Source organism: Pleurodeles waltl, chromosome 1_1 (genome assembly GCF_031143425.1).
Source record: "Pleurodeles waltl isolate 20211129_DDA chromosome 1_1, aPleWal1.hap1.20221129, whole genome shotgun sequence".
NCBI lineage: Eukaryota > Metazoa > Chordata > Amphibia > Caudata > Salamandridae > Pleurodeles > Pleurodeles waltl.
In genome coordinates, this window is record NC_090436.1 from 9,016,128 (window position 1) to 9,039,419 (window position 23,292).

At 51.9% G+C, this 23,292-nt stretch overlaps 1 protein-coding gene across 1 annotated transcript in view; it reads left to right on the forward strand.

Annotated features, from left to right (window-relative positions):
- Positions 1-7,218: 7,218 nt before the first annotated feature.
- The window catches only part of WBP1 (WW domain binding protein 1), a 46,213-nt gene continuing 30,139 nt past the window's right edge, over positions 7,219-23,292 (forward strand). The window contains exon 1 of the mRNA XM_069205668.1: positions 7,219-7,452. Coding sequence (XP_069061769.1) covers positions 7,363-7,452 — 90 coding nt within the window. The 5' untranslated portion in view covers positions 7,219-7,362. The remainder of the gene's footprint in view (positions 7,453-23,292) is intronic.

A 23,292-nucleotide genomic window follows, 5' to 3' on the forward strand; every position in this document is an offset into this window, starting at 1 on the left:
CCAGCATAGCCAGGGGCCACGTACTTAAAGCCCAGCATGGCCAGGGGTCACATACTCAAGGCCCTGCCTGGCCAGGGGTCACATTTTTAAGGCCAAGCATAGCCAAGGGTCACATACCCAGCCTAAACAGGGGTCACATACCCTGCCTGGCCAGGGGTTACATATTTAAGACCCAGCCTAGCCAAGGGTCACAAACCCAGCCTGGTTAGGGATCACATACTTAAGACTCAGCCTAGCTTAGGGTCACATACCCAGCCTGGTTAGGGATCATGTACTTAAGATCCAGCCTTGCTAGGAGTCACAGACTTAAGACCCAGCCTAGCCAAGTGTCACATACCCAACTTGCCCAGTGATCACATACTTAAGATCCATCCTATCTAGGAGTCACAGACTTAAGACCCAGCTTGGCCAGGGGTCACATACCCAGCCTGGCCAGGCGTCACATACCCAGCCTGGCCAGAGGTCACATAACCAGCCTGGCCAAGGGTCACATACCCAGCCTTGCCAGGGGTCATATACCCAGCCTTGCCAAGGGTCACATACCAAGCCTGGTTAGGAATCACATACCTTGTCGCGTGGGCTCTCATTATCCTAAATGAGACTACTGGATTTCTAGGCAGCAGGATCGATAACGGTGTGGGGGACTGAGTCTGGCCCACGTGTAAGGAACTCTGTCACCCTAAATCCGTTTTTTGCTCCGGCTAACTAGCAGTGCCTCATTTCTCCCAAGGGGAAGAGATGATTGGGCAGCCGAGCGCATGACATCTTTGGAACTTCTCAGGGAAGTCGTGGTCACTCAGATCCAAACCAACTCTCTCATTTACAATATGATCTCATATACAAATGACAAAGGCAGTTTAAGTTTTATATAATGTTTTAATAAAACAACTGCATTTTAGATATTAAGGCGTGAGCCGCAATAACCAGAACCATACAACACAGTAGGATTGAAATAGTCACGAGGAAAGTGAAACATAAGAATAACGCTATCATGTTGTTAACAATTTCTACTCTCTCTCAGCTAGTTCTATTTCGAGCACAGCATGTTAAGCTTTTAACTTGCATTTCAGATTCCCTGGGAAGACATCAACCCTCATATCTGAGCAAAGGCCTGTGATCTGGTTCAGCATCTGCAACGAGGCAGTCAGAGTCTAGTTGTGGTTCCCTGGTCGGAATCTCCCTCTCCCGTGTATTGGGACAAGGAAGTGTTTTTATAACTAACATGTCAGCGTGATCACAAAATGTCCCTATGCCGGAATGCCAATGACTAAACTCCTACCACCTCTCTTGGCAATGTACCAGACTGTATCCTTGACTGAAACACAGAGTAATGCGTTATGGAGAACTCCAGTGCTGAAGTAGGCTAAACAGTGTGATATGAAATATAAAACAAGACCGTAGAACTGGCTATTTGAAAAATAACAGTATGAAGCCGAATAAAAAGCATTTAGAACAAAGTGCACGAAGGCTCTAAGCTACGAGCAAAGGAATAAAATACATCCAGGGCAAAATGTACAAAGGCCTAAAGCCTGAAGCTTATGCGCAAAGGATACGTAAAACTGACCACACTACACCTAAGGCCCAGCCTAGCTAGAAGTCACTGACTTAAGGCCCAGCATAGCCATGGGTCACATACCCAGCCTTGTTAGGGATCACATACGTAAGGCCCAGCATAGCCAAGGGTCACATACATAAGGCCCAGTATATCCAAGGATCACATACCCAGCCTGTCCAGAGATCAAATATATATGGCCCAGCATAGGCAGGGGTCACATACCCAGCCTGGCCAGTTGTCACATTCCCAGCATAGCCAGGGGCCACGTACTTAAAGCCCAGCATGGTCAGGGGTCACATACTCAAGGCCCTGCCTGGCCAGGGGTCACATTTTTAAGGCCAAGCATAGCCAAGGGTCACATACCCAGCCTAAACAGGGGTCACATACCCTGCCTGGCCAGGGGTTACATATTTAAGACCCAGCCTAGCCAAGGGTCACAAACCCAGCCTGGTTAGGGATCACATACTTAAGACTCAGCCTAGCTTAGGGTCACATACCCAGCCTGGTTAGGGATCATGTACTTAAGATCCAGCCTTGCTAGGAGTCACAGACTTAAGACCCAGCCTAGCCAAGTGTCACATACCCAACTTGCCCAGTGATCACATACTTAAGATCCATCCTATCTAGGAGTCACAGACTTAAGACCCAGCTTGGCCAGGGGTCACATACCCAGCCTGGCCAGGGGTTACATACTTAAGGCCCAGCATAGCCAATGGTCACATACCCAGCCTAGCCAGGGATCACATACTTAAGGCCCAGCCTGGCCAGAGGTCACATACTTAAGGCCCAGCATGGCCAAGGGTCACATACTTAAGGCCCAGCATGGCCCTGGATCACATACACAGCCGGACAAAAGGTCACTTACTTAAGACCCAGCCTGGCCAGCGGTCACATACCTAAGGCCCAGCATAGCCAAGGGTCACATAGCCAGCCTTCCCAGTGCTCACATACTTAAGTCCCAGCCTGGCCAGTGGTCACATACCCAGCCTGCCCAGTGCTCACATACTTAAGGCCCAGCCTGGCCAGGGGTCACATACTTAAGGCCCAGCCTGGCCAGGAGTCACATACTTAAGGCCCAGCATAGCCAAGGGTCACAAAGCCAGCCTGCCCAGTGCTCACATACGTAAGGCCGAGCCTGGCCAGGGGTCACATACTTAAGGCCCAGCCTTGCCAGAGGTCACATACTTAAGGCCCAGCATAGCCAAGGGTCACGAAGCCAGCCTGCCCAGCGCTCACATACTTAAGGCCCAGCCTGCCCAGTGGTCACATACTTAAAGCCAAGCATAGCCAGGGGTCACATGCCCAGCCTGGCCAGGGGTCACATACCCAGCCTGGCCAGGGGTCACATGCCCAGCCTGGCCAGGGGGTCACATACTTAAGGCCCAGCATGGCCAGGGGTCACATACTTACGGCCCAGCATAGCCAGGGGTAACATACCCAGCCTGACCAGGGGTCACATACCCAGTATAGCCAGGGGGTCACATACTTAAGGCCCAGCCTGGCCAGAGGTCACATACTTGAGGCCCAGCCTGGCCAGGGGTCACATACTTAAGGCCCAGCAAAGCCAGGGGTCACATACCCAGCCTGGCCAGGGGTCGCATAGCCAGGGGTCACATACTTAAGGCCGAGCATGGCCAGGGGTCACATACTTAAGGCACAGCATAGCCAGGGGTCACATACCCAGTCTGGCCAGCGGTCACATACCCAGCACAGCCAGGGGTCTCATACTTAAGGCCCAGCATGGCCAGGGTTCACATAACCAGCCTGCCCAGTGCTCATATACTTACGGCCCAGCCCAGCCTGGCCAGGGGTCACATACTTAAGGCCCAGCCCGGCCAGAAGTCACATACTTAAGGCCCAGCCTGAACAGGGGTCACATACCCTGCCTGGCCAGGGGTCACATACCCAGCCTGACCGGGGTCACATATCCAGCATAGCCAGGGGTCACAAACTTAAGTTCCAGCATGGCCAGGGGGCACATACCTAAGGCCCAGCCTGGCCAGGGGTCACATACTTAAGGCCCAGCCTGGCCAGGGGTCACATATTTAAGGCCCAGCATAGCCAGGGGTCACATACCCAGCCTGGCCAGGGGTCGCATAGCCAGGGGTCACATACTTACAGCCCAGCCCAGCCTGGCCAGGGGTCACATACTTAAGGCCCAGCCTGACCAGGGTTCACATACCCAGCATAGCCAGGAGTCACATACTTAAGGCCCAGCATGGCCAGGGGTCACATACTTAAGGCCCAGCCTGGCCAAGGGTCACATACTTAAGGCCCAGCATAGCCAGGGGTCACATACCCAGCCTGGCCAGGGGTCACATACCCAGCATAGCTAGGGGTCACAAACTTAAGTTCCAGCATGGCCAGGGGGCACATACCTAAGGCCCAGCCTGGCCAGGGGTCACATACTTAAGGCCCAGCCTGGCCAGGGGTCACATACTTAAGGCCCAGCATAGCCAGGGGTCACATACCCAGCCTGGCCAGGGGTCGCATAGCCAGGGGTCACATACCTGAGATCCAGCATAGCCAGGGGTCACATACCCAGCCTGGCCAGGGGTCACATACCCAATATAGCCAGGGGGCACATACTTAGCCTGCCCAGTTCTCACATACTTACTGCCCAGCATGGCCAGGGGTCACATACCCAGCCTGCCCAGTTCTCACATACTTACTGCCCAGCCTGGTCAGGGGTCACATACTTAAGGCCCATCCTGACCAGGGTTCACATACCCAGCGTAGCCAGGGGTCACATACATAAGGCCCAGCATGGCCAGGGGTCACATACTTAAGGCACAGCATAGCCAGGGGTCACATACTAAAGGCTCAGAATAGCCGTGGATCGCATACAAAGCCAGGGCAAAGGTCACATACTTAAGGCCCAGCATAGCCAACGGTCAAATACCCAGTCTGCCCAGTGCTCACATACTTAAGGCCCAGCCTGGCGAAGGGTCACATACCCAGCCTGGCTGGGGTCACATACTCAGCATGGCCAAGGGTCACATACTAAAGGCTCAGCATAGCCGTGGATCACATACACAGCCAGGGCAAAGGTCACCTACTTAAGGCCCAGCCCGGCCAGGGGTCACATACCCAGCCTGGCCAAGGGTCACATATGCAGCCTGGCCAGGGGTCACATACCCAGCATGGGCAAGGTCACATACTTAAGGCCCAGCCTGGCCAGGGGTGACATAGTCAACAGGACAGATGGAAGTGATAAACTTTATGTGTAGGTCAGACACACAGACAACACAAAGGCCTCTGGCCAGCTGAGACCTCTGGACAGTTAGGTAATGACCCCTTTTATGTAAGAGTCTGGAGTTTAGGGTTAACTGGAATAACAACAGAGGGTCACATATTTAAGGCCCAGCATAGCCAGGGGTCACATACTTAAGGCCCAGCCTGGCCAGGGGTCACATACTTAAGGCCCAGCATAGCCAGGGGTCACATATCCAGCCTGGCCAGGGGTCGCATAGCCAGGGGTCACATACTTACGGCCCAGCCTGGCCAGGGGTCACATACTTAAGGCCCAGCCTGACCATGGTTCACATACCCAGCATAGCCAGGAGTCACATACTTAAGGCCCAGCATGGCCAGGGGTCACATACTTAAGGCCCAGCCTGGCCAAAGGTCGCATACTTAAGGCCCAGCATAGCCAGGGGTCACATACCCAGCCTGGCCAGGGGTCACATACCCAGCATAGCCAAGGGTGACATACTTCAGTTCCAGCATGGCCAGGGGGCACATACCTAAGGCCCAGCCTGGCCAGGGGTCACATACTTAGGCCCAGCATAGCCAGGGGTCACATACTTAAGACCCAGCCTGGCCAGGGGTCACATACTTAAGGCCCAGCATAGCTAGGGGTCACATACCCAGCCTGACCAGGGGTCGCATAGCCAGGGGTCACATACCTAGAACCCAGCATAGCCAGGGGTCACATATCCAGTCTGGCCAGGGGTCACATACCCAGTATAGCCAGGGGTCACATACTTAAGGCCCAGCATGGCCAGGGGTCACATACCCAGCCTGCCGAGTTCTCACATACTTACAGCCCAGCCTGGTCAGGGGTCACATACTTAAGGCCCAGCCTTACCAGGGTTCATATACCCAGCATAGTCAGGGGTCACATACTTAAGGCCCAGCCTGCCCAGTGGTCACATACCCAGCCTGCCCAGTGCTCACATACTTAAGGTCCAGCCTGGCCAGGGGTCACATACTTAAGGCCCAGCATGGCCAAGGGTCACATACTTAAGTCACAGCATAGCCAGGGGTCACATACTAAAGGCTCAGCATAGCCGTGGATTGCATACAAAGCCAGGGCAAAGGTCACATACTTAAGGCCCAGCATAGCCAAGGGTCGAATACCCAGCCTGCCCAGTGCTCACATACTTAAGGCCCAGCCTGGCGAAGGGTCACATACTCAGCCTGGCCAAGGGTCACATACCCAGCCTGGCTGGGGTCACATACTCAGCCTGGCCAAGGGTCACATACCCAGCCTGGCTGGGGTCACATACTCAGCATGGCCAAGGGTCACATACTAAAGGCTCAGCATAGCCGTGGATCACATACACAGCCAGGGCAAAGGTCACCTACTTAAGGCCCAGCCTGGCCAGGGGTCACATATGCAGCCTGGCCAGGGGTCACATACACAGCCAGGGCAAAGGTCGCATACTTAAGGCCCAGCCTGGCCAGGGGTGACATAGTCAACAGGACAGATGGAAGGGATAAACTTTATGTGTAGGTCAGACACACAGACAACACAAAGGCCTCTGGGCAGCTGAGACCTCTGGACAGTTAGGTAATGACCCCTTTTATGTAAGAGTCTGGAGTTTAGGGTTAACTGGAATAACAACAGATCAGGGCACATTGGCTCGGAGAGGTGACAGGGACAAGGGGGGGGGAGTAAATGGCGGCCATGTTTAATCAGAATAAACTTTCACTGTTTAGGGTTAGGGGTGCCAGTCACACAGGGGGACAGAAAGATTCATTTTGTCTGACCAGATATATACCTAAACAGGTGTGTGGAGAAATAAATAAATATGAAATTAAATGTAACTTTAAATTAAAAAAATAATTATTAAATGTTCAACTATTTCAAAGTAGCTTAAAAATAGCCTATTTGAAAATAGTTTATAAAAGTGTTCTCGAGTTTTGCTTCCGTTAGATTTCTGGCCGACATCTTTTGGGAAATGCTTTTGTTTACTCGAGGATATACCCGTTCCAAGATGGCGGCGCTCGTCTCAGGCAAGGTCACGGACTCGGAGGTTTGTCCTTCTTTTGTGTCTATCGGAACAAACAAGTTTCCCATGTCCTCCTTGTTGCTGGGGGAAGTCCAGGCAGTACGGGGGTTTCGAGTCACGTTGGGCGGGAGAGGTTTCCAATGTTCGCCTCTCATTGGGTGGTTTCTTATCGAAAACAAGTTTTCTGTGTCTTGATTGGCTGGACGGGACGTCGGCTATCGCGGAATGGCGTGCCCAGCGGGTCTCTTTGTCTGCCCTGTTGTTTTAGAGAAGTCTTTGGTGAGGTGGATAGGGTGGGTCCACGAGGCAGGTGATTGGTGATCTCGGAGGTGATGGGCGTGCCTCTTTGTGGCGTGCTGGGTGATTGGCGGAGGCGCCCGTCCGTCCAGCCGCCGCAGCGTGCGCTGATTGGCTGCGCGCTGGCAGCGGGCACTGCTGCTGGCCGGCGGGTGATGGCGGCGGCAGCAGCGGGCTCGGCGGCGGAAGCCCTGGCGGATCCGGCCCGGGGAGAGCCGGGGATGTGTGGACGCGGAGCGCTGGGCCGGCGGGGCGGCCTGTAGGGGCGGAGGGATGGAGCGGGCGTGGCTGAGCCACGGGAACAGCAGCACGGAGCGGCCGGCGGGGGAGGAGACCTGGGCGGCCCGGCAGCGCCAGCAGCAGGTGAGCGGCGTGTCGCGACACGGGGGGGGGTATCGCGATAGAGCCGGGGGGGGGGAGTGTATATACCACCCCCCCCCGGGGCAAATATACCCAGAGAAGTGGCAAGTACCCCAGGAACAGAGGGGGGGTTAACATGTACCCCAGAAACAGAGGGGGGGTTAACATGTACCCCAGAAACCCCGAGGGGGTAACACGTACCCCAGGAACAGAGACTTCTACCCCGGGGGGGGTTAACACGTACCCCACGACAGATACACGTACCCCAGGAGCAGAGAGGGGGCATTATACCCCAGGGGCAGATAAATGTACAAACAGCAAGTGATGGACGGAATGCTGAACATTGTCAGACACTCACCCCCAGTCACAGATCCGGGTTTAATCAAACACTCACCCCCGGTCACAGAACTGGGTTTAATCCAACACTCACCCCCAGTCACAGATCTGGGTTTAATCAAACACTCACCCCCGGTCACAGATCCGGGTTTAATCAAACACTCACCCCCAGTCATAGATCTGGGTTTAATCCAACACTCACCCCCGGTCACAGAACTGGGTTTAATCCAACACTCACCCCCGGTCACAGATCCGGGTTTAATCCAACACTCACCCCCGGTCACAGATCCGGGTTTAATCCAACACTCACCCCCAGTCATAGATCTGGGTTTAATCCATCGTTCTTTTGCTCACCATGCCACCCCAGTTTGGACCCAGCCATATGCAAATCAGTCTTGACCCTGTTCCTCATGGGAACAGTCCAGACCGAACTGCCAAGCCGGGTCCTCACTGGACCGGAAACAAGCATCCTGGGACCGGTTTCGGGGTTTCACCCCTCATCAGCCAGGCTAGCTTGAATCCAGTGGCATGGGAAGCACGGGACCCACGTCTGGGCATACCCTTCCCACTTAGGGCGACAAAGCAAAAACAACAAGTGATGGACGGAATGCTGAACATTGTCAGACACTCACCCCAAGTCACAGATCTGGGTTTAATCCATCGTTTTTTTGCTCACCATGCCACCCCAGTTTGGACCCAGCCATATGCAAATCAGTCTTGACCCTGTTCCTCATGGGAACAGTCCAGACCGAACTGCCAAGCCAGGTCCTCACTGGACCGGAAACAAGCATTCTGGGACCGGTTTCGGGGTTTCACCCCTCACGTCTGGGCATACCCTTCCCACTTAGGGCGACAAAGCAAAAACAACAAGTGATGGACGGAATGCTGAACATTGTCAGACACTCACCCCAAGTCACAGATCTGGGTTTAATCCATCGTTTTTTTGCTCACCATGCCACCCCAGTTTGGACCCAGCCATATGCAAATCAGTCTTGACCCTGTTCCTCATGGGAACAGTCCAGCCCGAACTGCCAAGCCAGGTCCTCACTGGACCGGAAACAAGCATCCTGGGACCGGTTTCGGGGTTTCACCCCTCATCAGCCAGGCTAGCTTGAATCCAGTGGCATGGGAAGCAGGGGACCCACGTCTGGGCATACCCGGCGCACTTAGGGCGACAAAGCAAAAACAACAAGTGATGAACGGAATGCTGAACATTGTCAAACACTCACCCCCAGTCATAGATCTGGGTTTAATCCATCGTTTTTTTGCTCACCATGCCACCCCAGTTTGGACCCAGCCATATGCAAATCAGTCTTGACCCTGTTCCTCATGGGAACAGTCCAGACCGAACTGCCAGATAAATGTACCCCGGGAATAGAGAGGGGGTGCATATACCCCAGGGACAGAGAAATGTACCCTAGGAACAGAGGGGGCACTATACCCCAGGGACAGATAAATGTACCCCGGGAATAGAGAGGGGGTGCATATACCCCAGGGACAGAGAAATGTACCCTAGGAACAGAGGGGGCACTATACCCCAGGGACAGATAAATGTACCCCGGGAATAGAGAGGGGGTGCATATACCCCAGGGACAGATAAATGTACCCTAGGAACAGAGGGGGCATTATACCCCAGGGGCAGAGAAATGTACCCCGGGAATAGAGGGGGGGTGCATATACCCCAGGGACAGAGAAGCCCCAGGAACAAAGAGGAGGCAAATATACTCCAGGGACAGAGAAATATACCCCAAGGTCAGAGAGGGAGCAAATATACCCCATGGACAGATAAATATACCCCAGGAACAGCGAGAGGGGGTAACCTATACCCCAGGAACAGCGAGAGGGGGTAACCTATACCCCAGGAACACCGGGAACCGAGAGGTGGCAAATATACCCCAGGGTCAGAGAGGGTCTGAATATACCCCTGTAATAGAGAGGGGTATAGAGAGAGAGCCAGAGAAGGTGGTAGTAAATATACCCCAGGAAAAGAGGGTAATTATACACTCCAGAAAAGAGGTGGTAAGTGTCCCCCTGGAGTACAGGAGTAAACATAGCGGGGGTGGGAGATAAACCCCAGGAGAAAGGGAGGGGGTATATATGTTTTTCAGCGGAAACAGTAGTAAACACACCCCTAGAACAGAAAGGGGTAAATGTAATCCGGAGCAAGGGGTAGTGATACCTCTAGGACGGAGAGGGGGCTACACCCCTTGGGTGAAGATGGGGACCAGTACTCCAGGAGTAGCACGGGGGGGGGTGCCCGAGGGATAGAAGCTTGTATAAACATGAGTAGGGGCAAGTATGCGCTGGCAGGAGAGAGTGTGTGCACTCGAGGTATCAAGGAGGGGGTTATGTGCTTCAGAGTGAATATTACTGGGGATCTAATAGGCTTCAGAGTGAATATTGTTACTGGGGATCTAATAAGCTTCAGAGTGTATATTGTTACTGGGCATCTAATAAACTTCAGAGTGAATATTACTGGGGATCTAATAAGCTTCAGAGTGAATATTGTTACTGGGGATCTAATGAGCTTCAGAGTGAATATTGTTACTGGGGATCTAATGAGCTTCAGAGTGAATATTGTTACTGGGGATCTAATGAGCTTCAGAGTGAATATTGTTACTGGGGATCTAATGAGCTTCAGAGTGAATATTGTTACTGGGGATCTAATGAGCTTCAGAGTGAATATTGTTACTGGGGATCTAATGAACTTCAGAGTGAATATTGTTACTGGGGATCTAATGAGCTTCAGAGTGAATATTGTTACTGGGGATCTAATGAGCTTCAGAGTGAATATTGTTACTGGGGATCTAATGAGCTTCAGAGTGAATATTGTTACTGGGGATCTAATGAGCTTCAGAGTGAATATTGTTACTGGGGATCTAATGAGCTTCAGAGTGAATATTGTTACTGGGGATCTAATGAGCTTCAGAGTGAATATTGTTACTGGGGATCTAATGAACTTCAGAGTGAATATTGTTACTGGGGATCTAATGAGCTTCAGAGTGAATATTGTTACTGGGGATCCAATAAGATTCAGAGTGAATATTACTGGAGATCTAATAAGCTTCAGAGTGAATATTATTACTAGGGATCTAATAAGCTCCCAGACGTAAGGTTAAATAAACTCTGAGAAGAAACCCCATTTTTAAGAAGGCGACGATTAGAAGTACTCCAGTGGGGTATGTGTAAACACGCACAGCACAGGGAGTTAGCACTTTATCACCAGACACCGTATGATTGTAAATATATCCTGGGCTTGGGGATGCTGTTAAATATTTACCAGGTCAGTGGAGACTCTAATCTGGTCCCCGTGTGTCTGTTTTGCTAATGATAAACACGGCCCATTGGTATCGTATTTGGAACAAGCTGCCAGGAAATGCATTTCTTCCACAGGTTGAAAGGTCCCATTTAATGTTATTACCACAGTCCAGTTGGGTGGCTTCAGGTTACTTCTTAAAGCCTCACACGCTGCAGTCCAGAGGATCAGCGCAGGGCACCACTCGGCGCCATTTGCACTGTTTAGTTGTGAGTTTACTGAGCTGCCCAGATTCCCATCTGTGACCTCTGGTTATGGTTTCACATCTTTCCTTTGAAGTATTGGCCACGAACCGACCAGCGTTGCATAAACCGTACGTGCAGGTCCCCTCAGTGGGGGTGTGTTACCATCCTGGTGCCAGCTTGACCTGTTGTGGGATTCAGCTGCTGCCCACACTCGGCGGTGGCAGTAGAAGGATCTGCCCTCTTCATATGCACAGTCCAGTGAAAGGGCGAGAGCCTGCCCCTCAGATGATGTAAACACACATCATCCCACTGCCGGCTTCTACACGGCGCCCCTGCCAGTTCCTTGGCCCCGCGTTGGCGCCCAGATGGCCGGGGATAGACTGTTTCTGGTTTAGTGAGGGTGGTGTTGTGCTGAGTGCAAGCTTCCCTGCTGGTTGTTCTGGACAGGTGTGGGGGGTGCTTACCAACCTGTGTGAGGGCAAGGAGTGTCTGTGTGTACATGGTGGCTAGTGTGCCCACCCTGTGTGAGGGCAAGGGGTGTCTGTGTCTACATGGTGGCCAGTGTGCCCACCCTGTGTGAGGGCAAGGGGTGTCTGTGTCTACATGGTGGCTAGTGTGCCCACCCTGTGTGAGGGCAAGGGGTGTCTGTGTCTACATGGTGGCCAGTGTGCCCACCCTGTGTGAGGGCAAGGGGTGTCTGTGTCTACATGGTGGCCAGCGTGCCCACCCTGTGTGAGGGAAAGGGGTGTCTGTGTGTACATGGTGGCCAGTGTGCCCAACCTGGGAGGGCAAGGGGAGTCTGTGTGTACATGGTGGCCAGTGTGCCCAACCTGTGTGAGGGAAAGGGGTGTCTGTGTGTACATGGTGGCTAGTGTGCCCACCCTGTGTGAGGGCAAGGGGTGTCTGTCTACATGGTGGCCAGTGTGCCCAGCCTGTGTGAGGGCAAGGGGTGTCTGTGTGTACATGGTGGCTAGTGTGCCCACACTGTGTGAGGGCAAGGGGTGTCTGTGTGTACATGATGGCCAGTGTGCCCAACCTGTGTGAGGGTAAGGGGTGTCTGTGTCTACATGGTGGCCAGTGTGCCCACCTTGTGTGAGGGCAAGGGGTGTCTGTGTCTACATGGTGGCTAGTGTGCCCACCCTGTGTGAAGGCAAGGGGAGTCTGTCTACATGGTGGCCAGCGTGCCCACCCTGACCTGCCCAAGGTGCTCGGTGGAATCCACCCACTTAGCATCTCTCTGGTCCTTGTCAGGCCACGGGCGTCCCTGCACCGTTCCTGGGGTATGTGGCCCGTACTTGGGGTATGTGTGTGACTTGGCTTGAGTATCAGGGCAGTGGCTTGCTGCTCTGTATAAACCCAGGATAAGGCAAGAGGTTTGTTGTCTGGGGGGTCACAACTGGTAACATCTTTACTGTAGCAATTCATTGTGGGGAGGGGGTAACATACCTTACAGAGGAGTGATAAACTTACCGTGGCTGGAGGGTAGGGGGCGTTAATAAATCTGAGGGGGAGTAGTGATTGACCATCACCCATGCAGGAGTCGGATAAATATACCCCATACTGGGATGTGTGTGTACCCTCCCCAGAGATATATTTCGCTGACATAGAGGGCGCAGATATGATAGTGGAGTGAATATGTCAGACGTGCAGTAGAGGGACGTCAGTCTACTCACTCCGCTGGGGGATAGCGCTGAAGGCAAGCGAGAATGGTTGGAGTAAGCATACCCTGGGACAGAGGCAAGGTAACCGTACCCCACGGATAGGAGCTCAGTGTGTCCAGGGAGAAGAGGGGCTTTCATATACATCTGATCTGACAAAGAGGAACAAACATGTCCTTGAGGAAGGTGAGGTGTCTAGTGTCATTGCATGGTGTCCTCCTGCTCTGAGGGGTAAATAAATCCCAGGAAGATGCAGACAGACCGGGGGGGTGGGCAGAGTAAGGATGAGTAATCTAGCTTCAGGCCGTGTAAGAAGGGGAATCCCACCCCAGGCAGGAGCGAGATAATGTCTGAAAGCGGGAGGGGCAGATCTGTAAACCCAGTGAGGTTCGTTCATAGTTCCCAGAGTTTTACAACCTCTGGTTTGTCTCACAATCATCGCCCCTTTCATCCTCTGGTGAGATTTTACTCTCTTTATCCACACTTTCTTGGGGGCAGGTGTCCCCCCACAGTATACTCCTGTACTAACGCTTGAAGGGTGTCACTAACATGTATTGGGGGGTGTATATTACACCCCCTGGAAGTAGGAGCATGTACCTCCTAATTACGTACTGGCGCCCACAGTCGAGCCTGGGTCTTGTGCAAGCCCCCGGACTCCCTGGAAGACTTGTGTGTTTTTGAGCATGAATTGTTAGCATAGAAAGCTGCCCAGGCTCTCATCCAAGCCTAAAGCCAGATTACGCAACCTGGCCACAAAGGGAGGCTGAGCACAAGTTCGCATCGTGTTTACCTACTCTTGATGTCCGGCTCTTGGTGCTTTAGACGAACTTAAACATTTTAAAACGTGTTTCAAGAGAGAGAGATACCTGATCCTTCTTAGGTTATGTGGGTGTATTTTGTGATACTGTCTATATGTGGGAGACCCTTGCTGCCTCACCTGTGTAAAACCTCTTCTGCAATAGGTTGCCTCACTGGGAAGCACCCGTTATTAATTACAATATATAAATACATAATCGGGGTTTGGGGTTGGGAGCCATGCAGGAGGGTAAAGGTGCGTTTAGGGGGTGGATAGGGCTATAGGGTGGTAAGGGTAATTTTAGGATTCAGAGGTGGGTAAGGGTATTTGATGGTAAAAGTATTTTAGGGGTGGGTAAGGATATTGTGTGGTAAAGGTATTTTGGGGTTTAGGGGTGGGGGATAGGGGGTAAGGATACTTTCAGGGTTTAGGGGTGGTGAGAGTACTTTTAGGGGTGGGTAGGAGTAGTAAAGGTCATTTAAACAAGCATTTGCAATGCAATAGGTCTCGCCTCCACAGCAAAGAAAAGCTTACAGACTCAAGTAAAATGTCTGGGATATTACTCCTGTTGTTGCTATTGTTGCATACCCCTACAGCCACAATAACCTTTGGATCAGACAGCTCACACCGTTGGCAGCTCCGTCCATAGAAAGTGAAACCTTTTCTGCTGTGTGAGCCAGTGTTTCCGAGGCTTGGCTGCTTGCCTGACACTTGCAGATCTGGACGCTTAATCCGATTTTTAGACCACAAGGATCGTAGCAGAGTCAGTTGCAGGTACTGGCTTACTTAAAAATGAAGGGCGTGGCTTAAACCTGTAAACACATTCCCAGAGTCTCCCTACTCACACACTTGCACAGAATCGCAACTGTACCTGCCATAGGTGAGCACTGCTGTGTGTGCTGCGCAGAGATGCCCAGGGTTGTAAGAGGCGAGCGCCTATTCTGAACCCCTTTAGACCCACAGAGAGAAGCTCACACGACACTCGGCGCCATCTCTCTTATAAACACCTGGATACAATTTAGTGTACAGAATCCACTATACAAGAGCACTATGCTGCCTGAAGAAAATACCTAAAGACAACATCTTGGAAACGGCGAATAGTCTTCGGGAACACAAGATTAAGTAAACCATGTCCAATATACGCAGCAGCGACAGAGTACCTTAACATTTTACGTTTATTGTTTAAAAACTGATGAGGGACCGAAAATGATCAGTTTCAGTGTCCTATTTTAAATACTACCAGGTCTGAGACCAGGATGCATCCCCCCACAGTTAAAGCCCTGGGCACACAGAGTACTCTCTCCAGGCTGGTGCTCTCCTCACTTTGGTGCAAGCATTTTGGGATCTGAGTTCCTCCATAATAAATCAGTCAGGAGGCGACACTGAGTCTGACAGTCATGATACCAGATTATACACCCACCAATGATCTCCCGGCTGGGAACATCTTTCTGTTTGAACCCCTTGTAAGTGTGGGCTCTGTGGACCTCTGAGCAGCTCCTGGACTTCAGGTCTTGGTCAGCTGTGCACGTTGTGTGGGGCGGCCTCGGCGGTTGAGAGGAAGAGCAGCAGCACAGTGGCCACCCCTCCACGAGCCCGTACCAGCTGAAGCGTTCCTTGATGTGGGTGGCACTGAGGTTGCAAGGCTCCGGAGTCCTCACCCTGAAGGGCAGCCTGCCCAGCAGCGTCCCCTCCATCTTCTGGATGACCCAGCAGGCGCTGCACACCGTCATTCACTGCATGCACGGAGGGAGCTGAGTGCGGCTTGCTCCGCTATTGCAGTATTGTTTGTCTCTGTGGACCCAGTAAATACATTAAAAAAAAAAAATACCTTATGCCAGGTAAATACATTAATACACAAATACCTTATGGATGTTTGTGCTGCTTTCAGTTAGCACATACAGCGCACAGATCACAAGGTCTCAGGGAGAACGCAAAAGTGAAACCAATCAGACAATTGCCTGCACTGGATGAGCAGAGGGCGTCCATGCTCCTCTAACATCATGTTTGGCACTGTGGGCTTGCTAAATAAATCACCATTCACTATAAATACCTCCTGCACGTCCGTGCTGCTTGCAGTCAGCGCACACAAAGGCATCAGCAATGGAGTGGGAGGTGCGGAAAGGATGGCACAGGGAAGCTGCAATAAAATACAGCGCAAAGTACCCACAGTGAGAAAAAATAAATAAAGTAGTCCCTGAAACCAAGAGATAAAGAACCAAAGCTTTGTAGCGATGTAGTACTTGGTCCCTGCTCCTCTGAGGATAAAAGGAGGGACAAAGAGGAAGGATTGACCATTGCCAAGCCAGGATTTTTAAAGGAAACTGAAATAGACAAACTAAATGGCTTTGAGCCCACACACCACCTGAAAAGGATCTGGTTCCCCCAAACAAGTGAAAAAATATTTGGGGGTGTGTGTGTTATACTGGCGGTCGCCAGCAGGTAGTTATAGTTAGGACCCAGTTTCTATAGAAAACCCGTTTTTACTTGCCTATATCATTGACACTGGGTAATGAATCTTCATGAAATTTTGCACACAAAAAAATATGCCATTCGCATCAGCTGCTGTTTGGAAAGTTTTGGGGTGATCTGTCAATCGGGGCCAGTGGGATCCATCCTCTTTCACCCGCGAGAGCGTTGTTGAAGCATTCCTGTCCTGGATGCTTCCAGGGAGTGTATGAGTCAGTAACATTCATGGCCTTGTTTTGGTGGATGTGTTGCTGGATTTGCCAGCATCCTCCACGTCCTCAGAAGCAACAGCAGGTCCTCTGCCCAGGACGCCCGGTTCATACTCTTCCCCCTCCGACAAGATGTCCAACACCAGGACCCACCGCTCCGCCTGCATGACTGAAGTCACCAGATAGGTTGAAACCAACTGCCTCGAGCTCAACAGACAAGACAGAAGTAGGAATCTTTGGCAAAGATGCCCCGCTCGAGGGAATGGAGGAAATGCTACCAAAGTGACACTAGTGCCCCCCTAACAATGTGACCGGCCAGTAGGCCCTTTACACTGACATTAATGTGGGAATGTCACGGATGAAGGAGGAGTGATTCTGGATCAGTCCAAACCTGTAGCAGAATTAAAGACGAGTTGGGCTCCCGTGTGATTGTAAAATGCGATCAGCGGCCTTCACCTTTTGACTTCAAGCCTCAGTAAGTGTTGTGTAGTGTATCATCTCTCTCCACTGGAACTCTCCTTAACGTTTGTAATTCCAGATTTCTGTACTTCGTTATTCATTTCTTTGCTAAACATTTGGACACCCAGCTTAGGTGGGCCACGCTGTATGAAATGCAACTGTGCAGAAAAGCACCACTGTTTATTTCGCACAGATGCGCACAATGGGAAAGTAAATCTACATTCAAGAAAAGTTGGCTAGATGTGAACAGAGCCCAGCTGTGGACAAGTTGTTCTTTGTTAGGCCTTGGTAAGTACTTTGTGCACCGCAGGAAATCCTGTTTCCTTGTTTTGTTCGAGATCAGTCACCTCTGTTATCAGGGCGGCGTTTCCGCACAAGTACAGCCCGCAGCAGCTCTCGTTGTTTTCATGGTTTGATTTCGCGAATATTTCGCTTGTTTTTACACAAGAGCGTAGTTTGAGGCCTCACAGTGGACTTGTGTAGCGGCTCCGGCCTGTTTGTCTGCTCCTTGGTGTGCCACCGGGGCCCGCGCCCATCTCAGGAGCCCTGGGTCTGACTGGACTCTGCTTCTGTTGATGGAACTACAAACCACCCTCACACCAGTGATTGCAACAAGAGAGGTGGTGATTCTGCCATCTGCGAATCCACCACCACCTTCATCTACCAGCATTTGTGGTTTTCCAGGTTGTGCCTGCTTCGCCCTTCCACCATAAAGCTTTCGCGATTCCTGCAAGGGTAGCTGAAAGCCTCTGCCGAGCATCGCTGCTATTGATAACAAGGGTCCCCAGCTTGGCCCACTCGCCTCCTTCGACGGGTCCCATAGCTACCTCCCCCACACCTCACTCCTTGAGTGTCTGGTGTCCAGTGCGTTAACTATTTGAGGACTCAGTCCTTCATACATCACTTGCTACCACGGGGCTGTGAATAACCATTGTTACAGTGTGGGGTGCTGTCGCCCCTGAACGATGACGTTAGGGCAGATCTAGGGGTTCCCCACTATCAAGAAAAGATGCCCCCCACATAGACGCGGCCTGTATCTCTATATTTCATATTCTGTCCGTCTATGAAATGGGAGGGGGTCTGCTCGGCTCTGTCTGCTCATCCAGAATTGGGACCCCTTTGGGAGAAGGTTTACTTATTTACCATGTGATTTGATCAAGATGTAGGATTACAACGAGCTGTGAAATCATATTTCATAAGTGCACATCATTACAGAATTATTCCTTTCAAACCTCCGAGTGCTTTGGTACCTACCGGACAGCGTAAACATTTTACAATCGGAAGGTTAGAAATGTGTGAAAGGTTCTAAACTGTGATATCTTGATAATTCTGCATTCTTACTCTAGGCGATGGATTGACTGTTATTTGAAAGTATAGAGAATGCTTATTGTGCAAGTACAATAAAAGGAAAGGGAAACATGTGGTCGCCAGACAGTCTAGGACTTTCATGACATATTTACTGACCCCCTGTGTTCTTGTTTTCATAATAGCCAGAGGTTTTAGTTTCATAATCCCAACAACCACCACTTCTGGCTCCGTTTGTTCACTTTCCCCCAAGAATCGTGTTTAGACTGTGGTATCCGTGTGCTTTAGGGGCTCCTGGTTAACTCTGTGCCGAGGCTGCAGTGCGCCCAGACATCTCCCTTTCTAGGCGCTAGAAGGCCAGAATGGCGTAGCCTTGCCCCACGCTGAAACCCCTTCACAGCAGTGTTGGTTTGTGTTAAATGCCACAGAAACATTTGTCGGCGCGTCCTTTACTCGCGTTACTGAGGTGAGTTTGCCCCCTCTAATTTTTAAGGTTAGTAGAGTCTAGTACCCCGTTGGGTAACCAGGCGCTATATAAATTCAGGTGAATAGAATAGGTTGTTCACAATGTCATTAAAGTCTTTTGTAGCCCCTTATTGCAATTTTTTGGGGATCAGGCTCCCAAAATCCACCATGATGGATATTTAAATTCTGTAAATTATTTACCTCTCGCCTGAGGCGCACGGAGGTGTAAGGATGTGTCAGGAAGCGCTGTGAGGGCGCCGAGCATTGGCCAGTATCGGAGGTCCTGGCACATCAGCCATAGGAGATAAATGCACTTCTTAAGGCCTGAGATACCTGGCATCTGATGTGTCACTAACAAATGTGCTAGAGTTAGCATCGCAGGCACTCACTGCTGATGGTCTGACGAGGTCTGGGAACCCTCACAGCAGCCTGGCTCATCCAGGGCCTGCGGAAGCCTTTGTTACCTCCTGCCCACATTGGACCAGTCTTCGAGGAGGAGGGCAGCAGCCTGGCTCATCCAGGGCCTGCGGAAGCCTTCGGTACCTCCTGCCCACATTGGACCAGTCTTCGAGGAGGAGGGCAGCAGCCTGGCTCATCCGGGGCCTGCGGAAGCCTTTGTTACCTCCTGCCCCACATTGGACCAGTCTTCGAGGAGGAGGGCAGCAGCCTGGCTCATCCGGGGCCTGCGGAAGCCTTTGTTACCTCCTGCCCCACATTGGACCAGTCTTCGAGGAGGAGGGCAGCAGCCTGGCTCATCCGGGGCCTGCGGAGCCTTTGTTACCTCCTGCCCCACATTGGACCAGTCTTCGAGGAGGAGGGCAGCAGCCTGGCTCATCCAGGGCCTGCGGAAGCCTTTGTTACCTCCTGCCCCACATTGGACCAGTCTTCGAGGAGGAGGGCAGCAGCCTGGCTCATCCAGGGCCTGCGGAGCCTTCGGTACCTCCTGCCCACACTGGACCAGTCTTCGAGGAGGAGGGCAGCAGCCTGGCTCATCCGGGGCCTGCGGAAGCCTTTGTTACCTCCTGCCCCACATTGGACCAGTCTTCGAGGAGGAGGGCAGCAGCCTGGCTCATCCAGGGCCTGCGGAAGCCTTCGGTACCTCCTGCCCACATTGGACCAGTCTTCGAGGAGGAGGGCAGCAGCCTGGCTCATCCGGGGCCTGCGGAAGCCTTTGTTACCTCCTGCCCCACATTGGACCAGTCTTCGAGGAGGAGGGCAGCAGCCTCGCTCATCCGGGGCCTGCGGAAGCCTTTGTTACCTCCTGCCCACATTGGACCAGTCTTCGAGGAGGAGGGCAGCAGCCTGGCTCATCCAGGGCCTGCGGAAGCCTTCGGTACCTCCTGCCCACATTGGACCAGTCTTCGAGGAGGAGGGCAGCAGCCTGGCTCATCCGGGGCCTGCGGAAGCCTTTGTTACCTCCTGCCCCACATTGGACCAGTCTTCGAGGAGGAGGGCAGCAGCCTGGCTCATCCGGGGCCTGCGGAAGCCTTTGTTACCTCCTGCCCCACATTGGACCAGTCTTCGAGGAGGAGGGCAGCAGCCTGGCTCATCCGGGGCCTGCGGAGCCTTTGTTACCTCCTGCCCCACATTGGACCAGTCTTCGAGGAGGAGGGCAGCAGCCTGGCTCATCCAGGGCCTGCGGAAGCCTTTGTTACCTCCTGCCCCACATTGGACCAGTCTTCGAGGAGGAGGGCAGCAGCCTGGCTCATCCAGGGCCTGCGGAGCCTTCGGTACCTCCTGCCCACATTGGACCAGTCTTCGAGGAGGAGGGCAGCAGCCTGGCTCATCCGGGGCCTGCGGAAGCCTTTGTTACCTCCTGCCCACATTGGACCAGTCTTCGAGGAGGAGGGCAGCAGCCTGGCTCATCCAGGGCCTGCGGAAGCCTTTGTTACCTCCTGCCCCACATTGGACCAGTCTTCGAGGAGGAGGGCAGCAGCCTGGCTCATCCGGGGCCTGCGGAGCCTTCGGTACCTCCTGCCCACATTGGACCAGTCTTCGAGGAGGAGGGCAGCAGCCTGGCTCATCCAGGGCCTGCGGAAGCCTTTGTTACCTCCTGCCCACATTGGACCAGTCTTCGAGGAGGAGGGCAGCAGCCTGGCTCATCCGGGGCCTGCGGAAGCCTTTGTTACCTCCTGCCCACATTGGACCAGTCTTCGAGGAGGAGGGGAAACCGTGGCTTAAAGCTTTAAGCATCAATGGGCCTGGCCCCAGGGTGGGGTTGCAAGTAGTTGCCAGTTTGTTTTCTCCGGTCATTTTAAATCCAGGAAAGAACCCAACTCCAGGAGCTTGAAACTGTTATTTTTCCGCTTTTGAAAACAAGTGACCCTAGATGCTGCTGCCCTGGGATAACTGGGCTCCCGGTCATCGGTGACCATCACAGGACCGGCCCCTCCTGCTGTTCTGTGTCACAAAGCACAAGAACAACAAGTACAAGATGGTGGCGCAGTGCTCCCTGCAGACGCTTCTTGGCGCTGTGCTGCTGTGGAGGGCGCGAAGGGCTGTTAGTGTCATACAGAAGTGGGCGTCGGAGCCGCCGGTGCCAGCCGTGAAATTACAGAAACGTCTCTGGGGAGCCGCCTTTGCGGCATGGCCGCCTCCTTTTTTTTTTTTTTTTTCCCCTTCCTTTTACTGGGTTCTATATTTTTTCCTAATGCCCCCAAACAGCTTCAAATTGGCATATGCCTATTTGATATATTTAACTTGCCTAGCGGGCCTCAGAGTATGCCACATTATGTGAAGGGCCTGTACGTTAAATGCCACTAGTGTACTGCAGCGTCTATTGCACCTTGCACTACAGTGGCAGTGTAAACATACCTTCATCCTCCTAGTGTTGGCAGCGTAAACACTGCAATTCAAATTCTCAAAAGAAACCCCTTTGGCAGGTCCGCATTTCCCTTATAGATATCAGTAAGTCACCCCTATGTAGGTCTTGCGCCCACAAGGCTTGCGCGTGATATTTAATTGTAGCATATGTAGAACTGTAATGTTAACATTTCCTTACGCAGACTAACACCTAGACGCTGTTTATCACTGTGGTAGGACTGCCTCGACGGTTGACTATACTGGCACTTTGTGTTCTTTAGCACTATTCCTATTTAAAACATTAGAAAATGATATCTCTAGTCCCCTGATTGTTTTTTTTTTTTTTTTTTTTTTTTTTTTTTTGCATATTAAATTTCACTCTGTAATTTTAATATGCATTTCAAATTAATTACTGTTTTCATACTTCATAAATATTTAACACATTGCCCTAAGTTAGGCCTGTGTGCTCTGTGCCATGGGAACTAGGAGGTTGAGCTCAAATTAAGTTAGTGCTGTGAGGGTCCACCCTGACATGGGTTGTGATTATTCCTTGGTCGGTATTCATCCATCCTCTGCACTCCACCACCCCCTAAATAATCAAATTTCTTTTACATCCTCCGCTCAAAAGAAGGCGAGACAAGTGTTTCTTGGTCGGGACAAACCACGAATAGTGTGGAAAACCATGGAGTTGGGAGCAGTGACCAAAGATAGACAAACAAATCCAGTGAAGGGTAACTCGGAGTCCAAAACTCCACTCTGTCTATATTAGGTACAATAGGTCTCTTTCCAGTAGATATCTGAACCTCTTTCTAGGCGAGAGACCTGAAAATCAGCAGTTCATTCTTCATCCAAACGGACAAAATACCCGATGCATCAGGCAAACGTGATAATGCCTTACAGTGAAACAATATTTAAAGAAGCCGTGCTTGAGATGAGTGCCCCCTGTCGTGATCAGTGCCAATGCATCTTTGGCATTCCTAGCACAGCCCAGTTTGATGTGAGTTCTCGCGGCAGGTGACAGTGTATCCAGAACTAGCTGCTTCGTCGAAGCAGTCAGTCTAGTCGATTAATAACCAGTGAATACACAACTGAAGCTCGCTGCCCTGTGCCTTAGTGATCGAAGGTCAAAAGTCCCTCGTCTCTTGCTCGGCTTCTAAACTTACCTGGCAGTGGGGTGCCCCATTTGGGCGTGTCCTGTTGTGTCCCTGCACTTATGGCCCAGTCCTACATGTCACTCAAAATAGTATTAAAACGGCTTTGCTGTAGAGGTTGCAAATCATGGGCTTGAAAGTCAGTCCGGGGCTGACTGACTCTGAGGCTGACATTGCGCCTGCCCCTCGCAGTACTGTGGATTGCTGTAGGCTTGTTACATTCTGTTCCTTAATCTCTGTGTTTGTTATCATAGCTGGCTTGTGCTGTGGTCAGACTGAAGTGTCCTACTGGAGCATGCTGGGTAAACCCTCCAGTCACCTGATGGATCTTGAGTGCCCTGTGGATCGCTGTTCCGTAATCTCTGTGAATGATGTTTGGTAACCCCTCTGGTCACCTGATGGAGCTTGAGTGTCCATCTGTGTGATTGATGCTGGGTAAACCCTTTGGTCACTGATGGATCTTGAGTGCCCTGTGGATTGCTGTTCCTTAATCTCTATGATTGATGCTGGGTAAACCCTCGTCACCTGATGGATCTTGAGTTTCCATCTCTGTGATTGATGCCGGGTAAACCCTCTGGTCACCTGATGGATCTTGAGTTTCCATCTCTGTGATTGATGCCGGGTAAACCCTCTGGTCACCTGATGGATCTTGAGTTTCCATCTCTGTGATTGATGCCGGGTAAACCCTCTGGTCA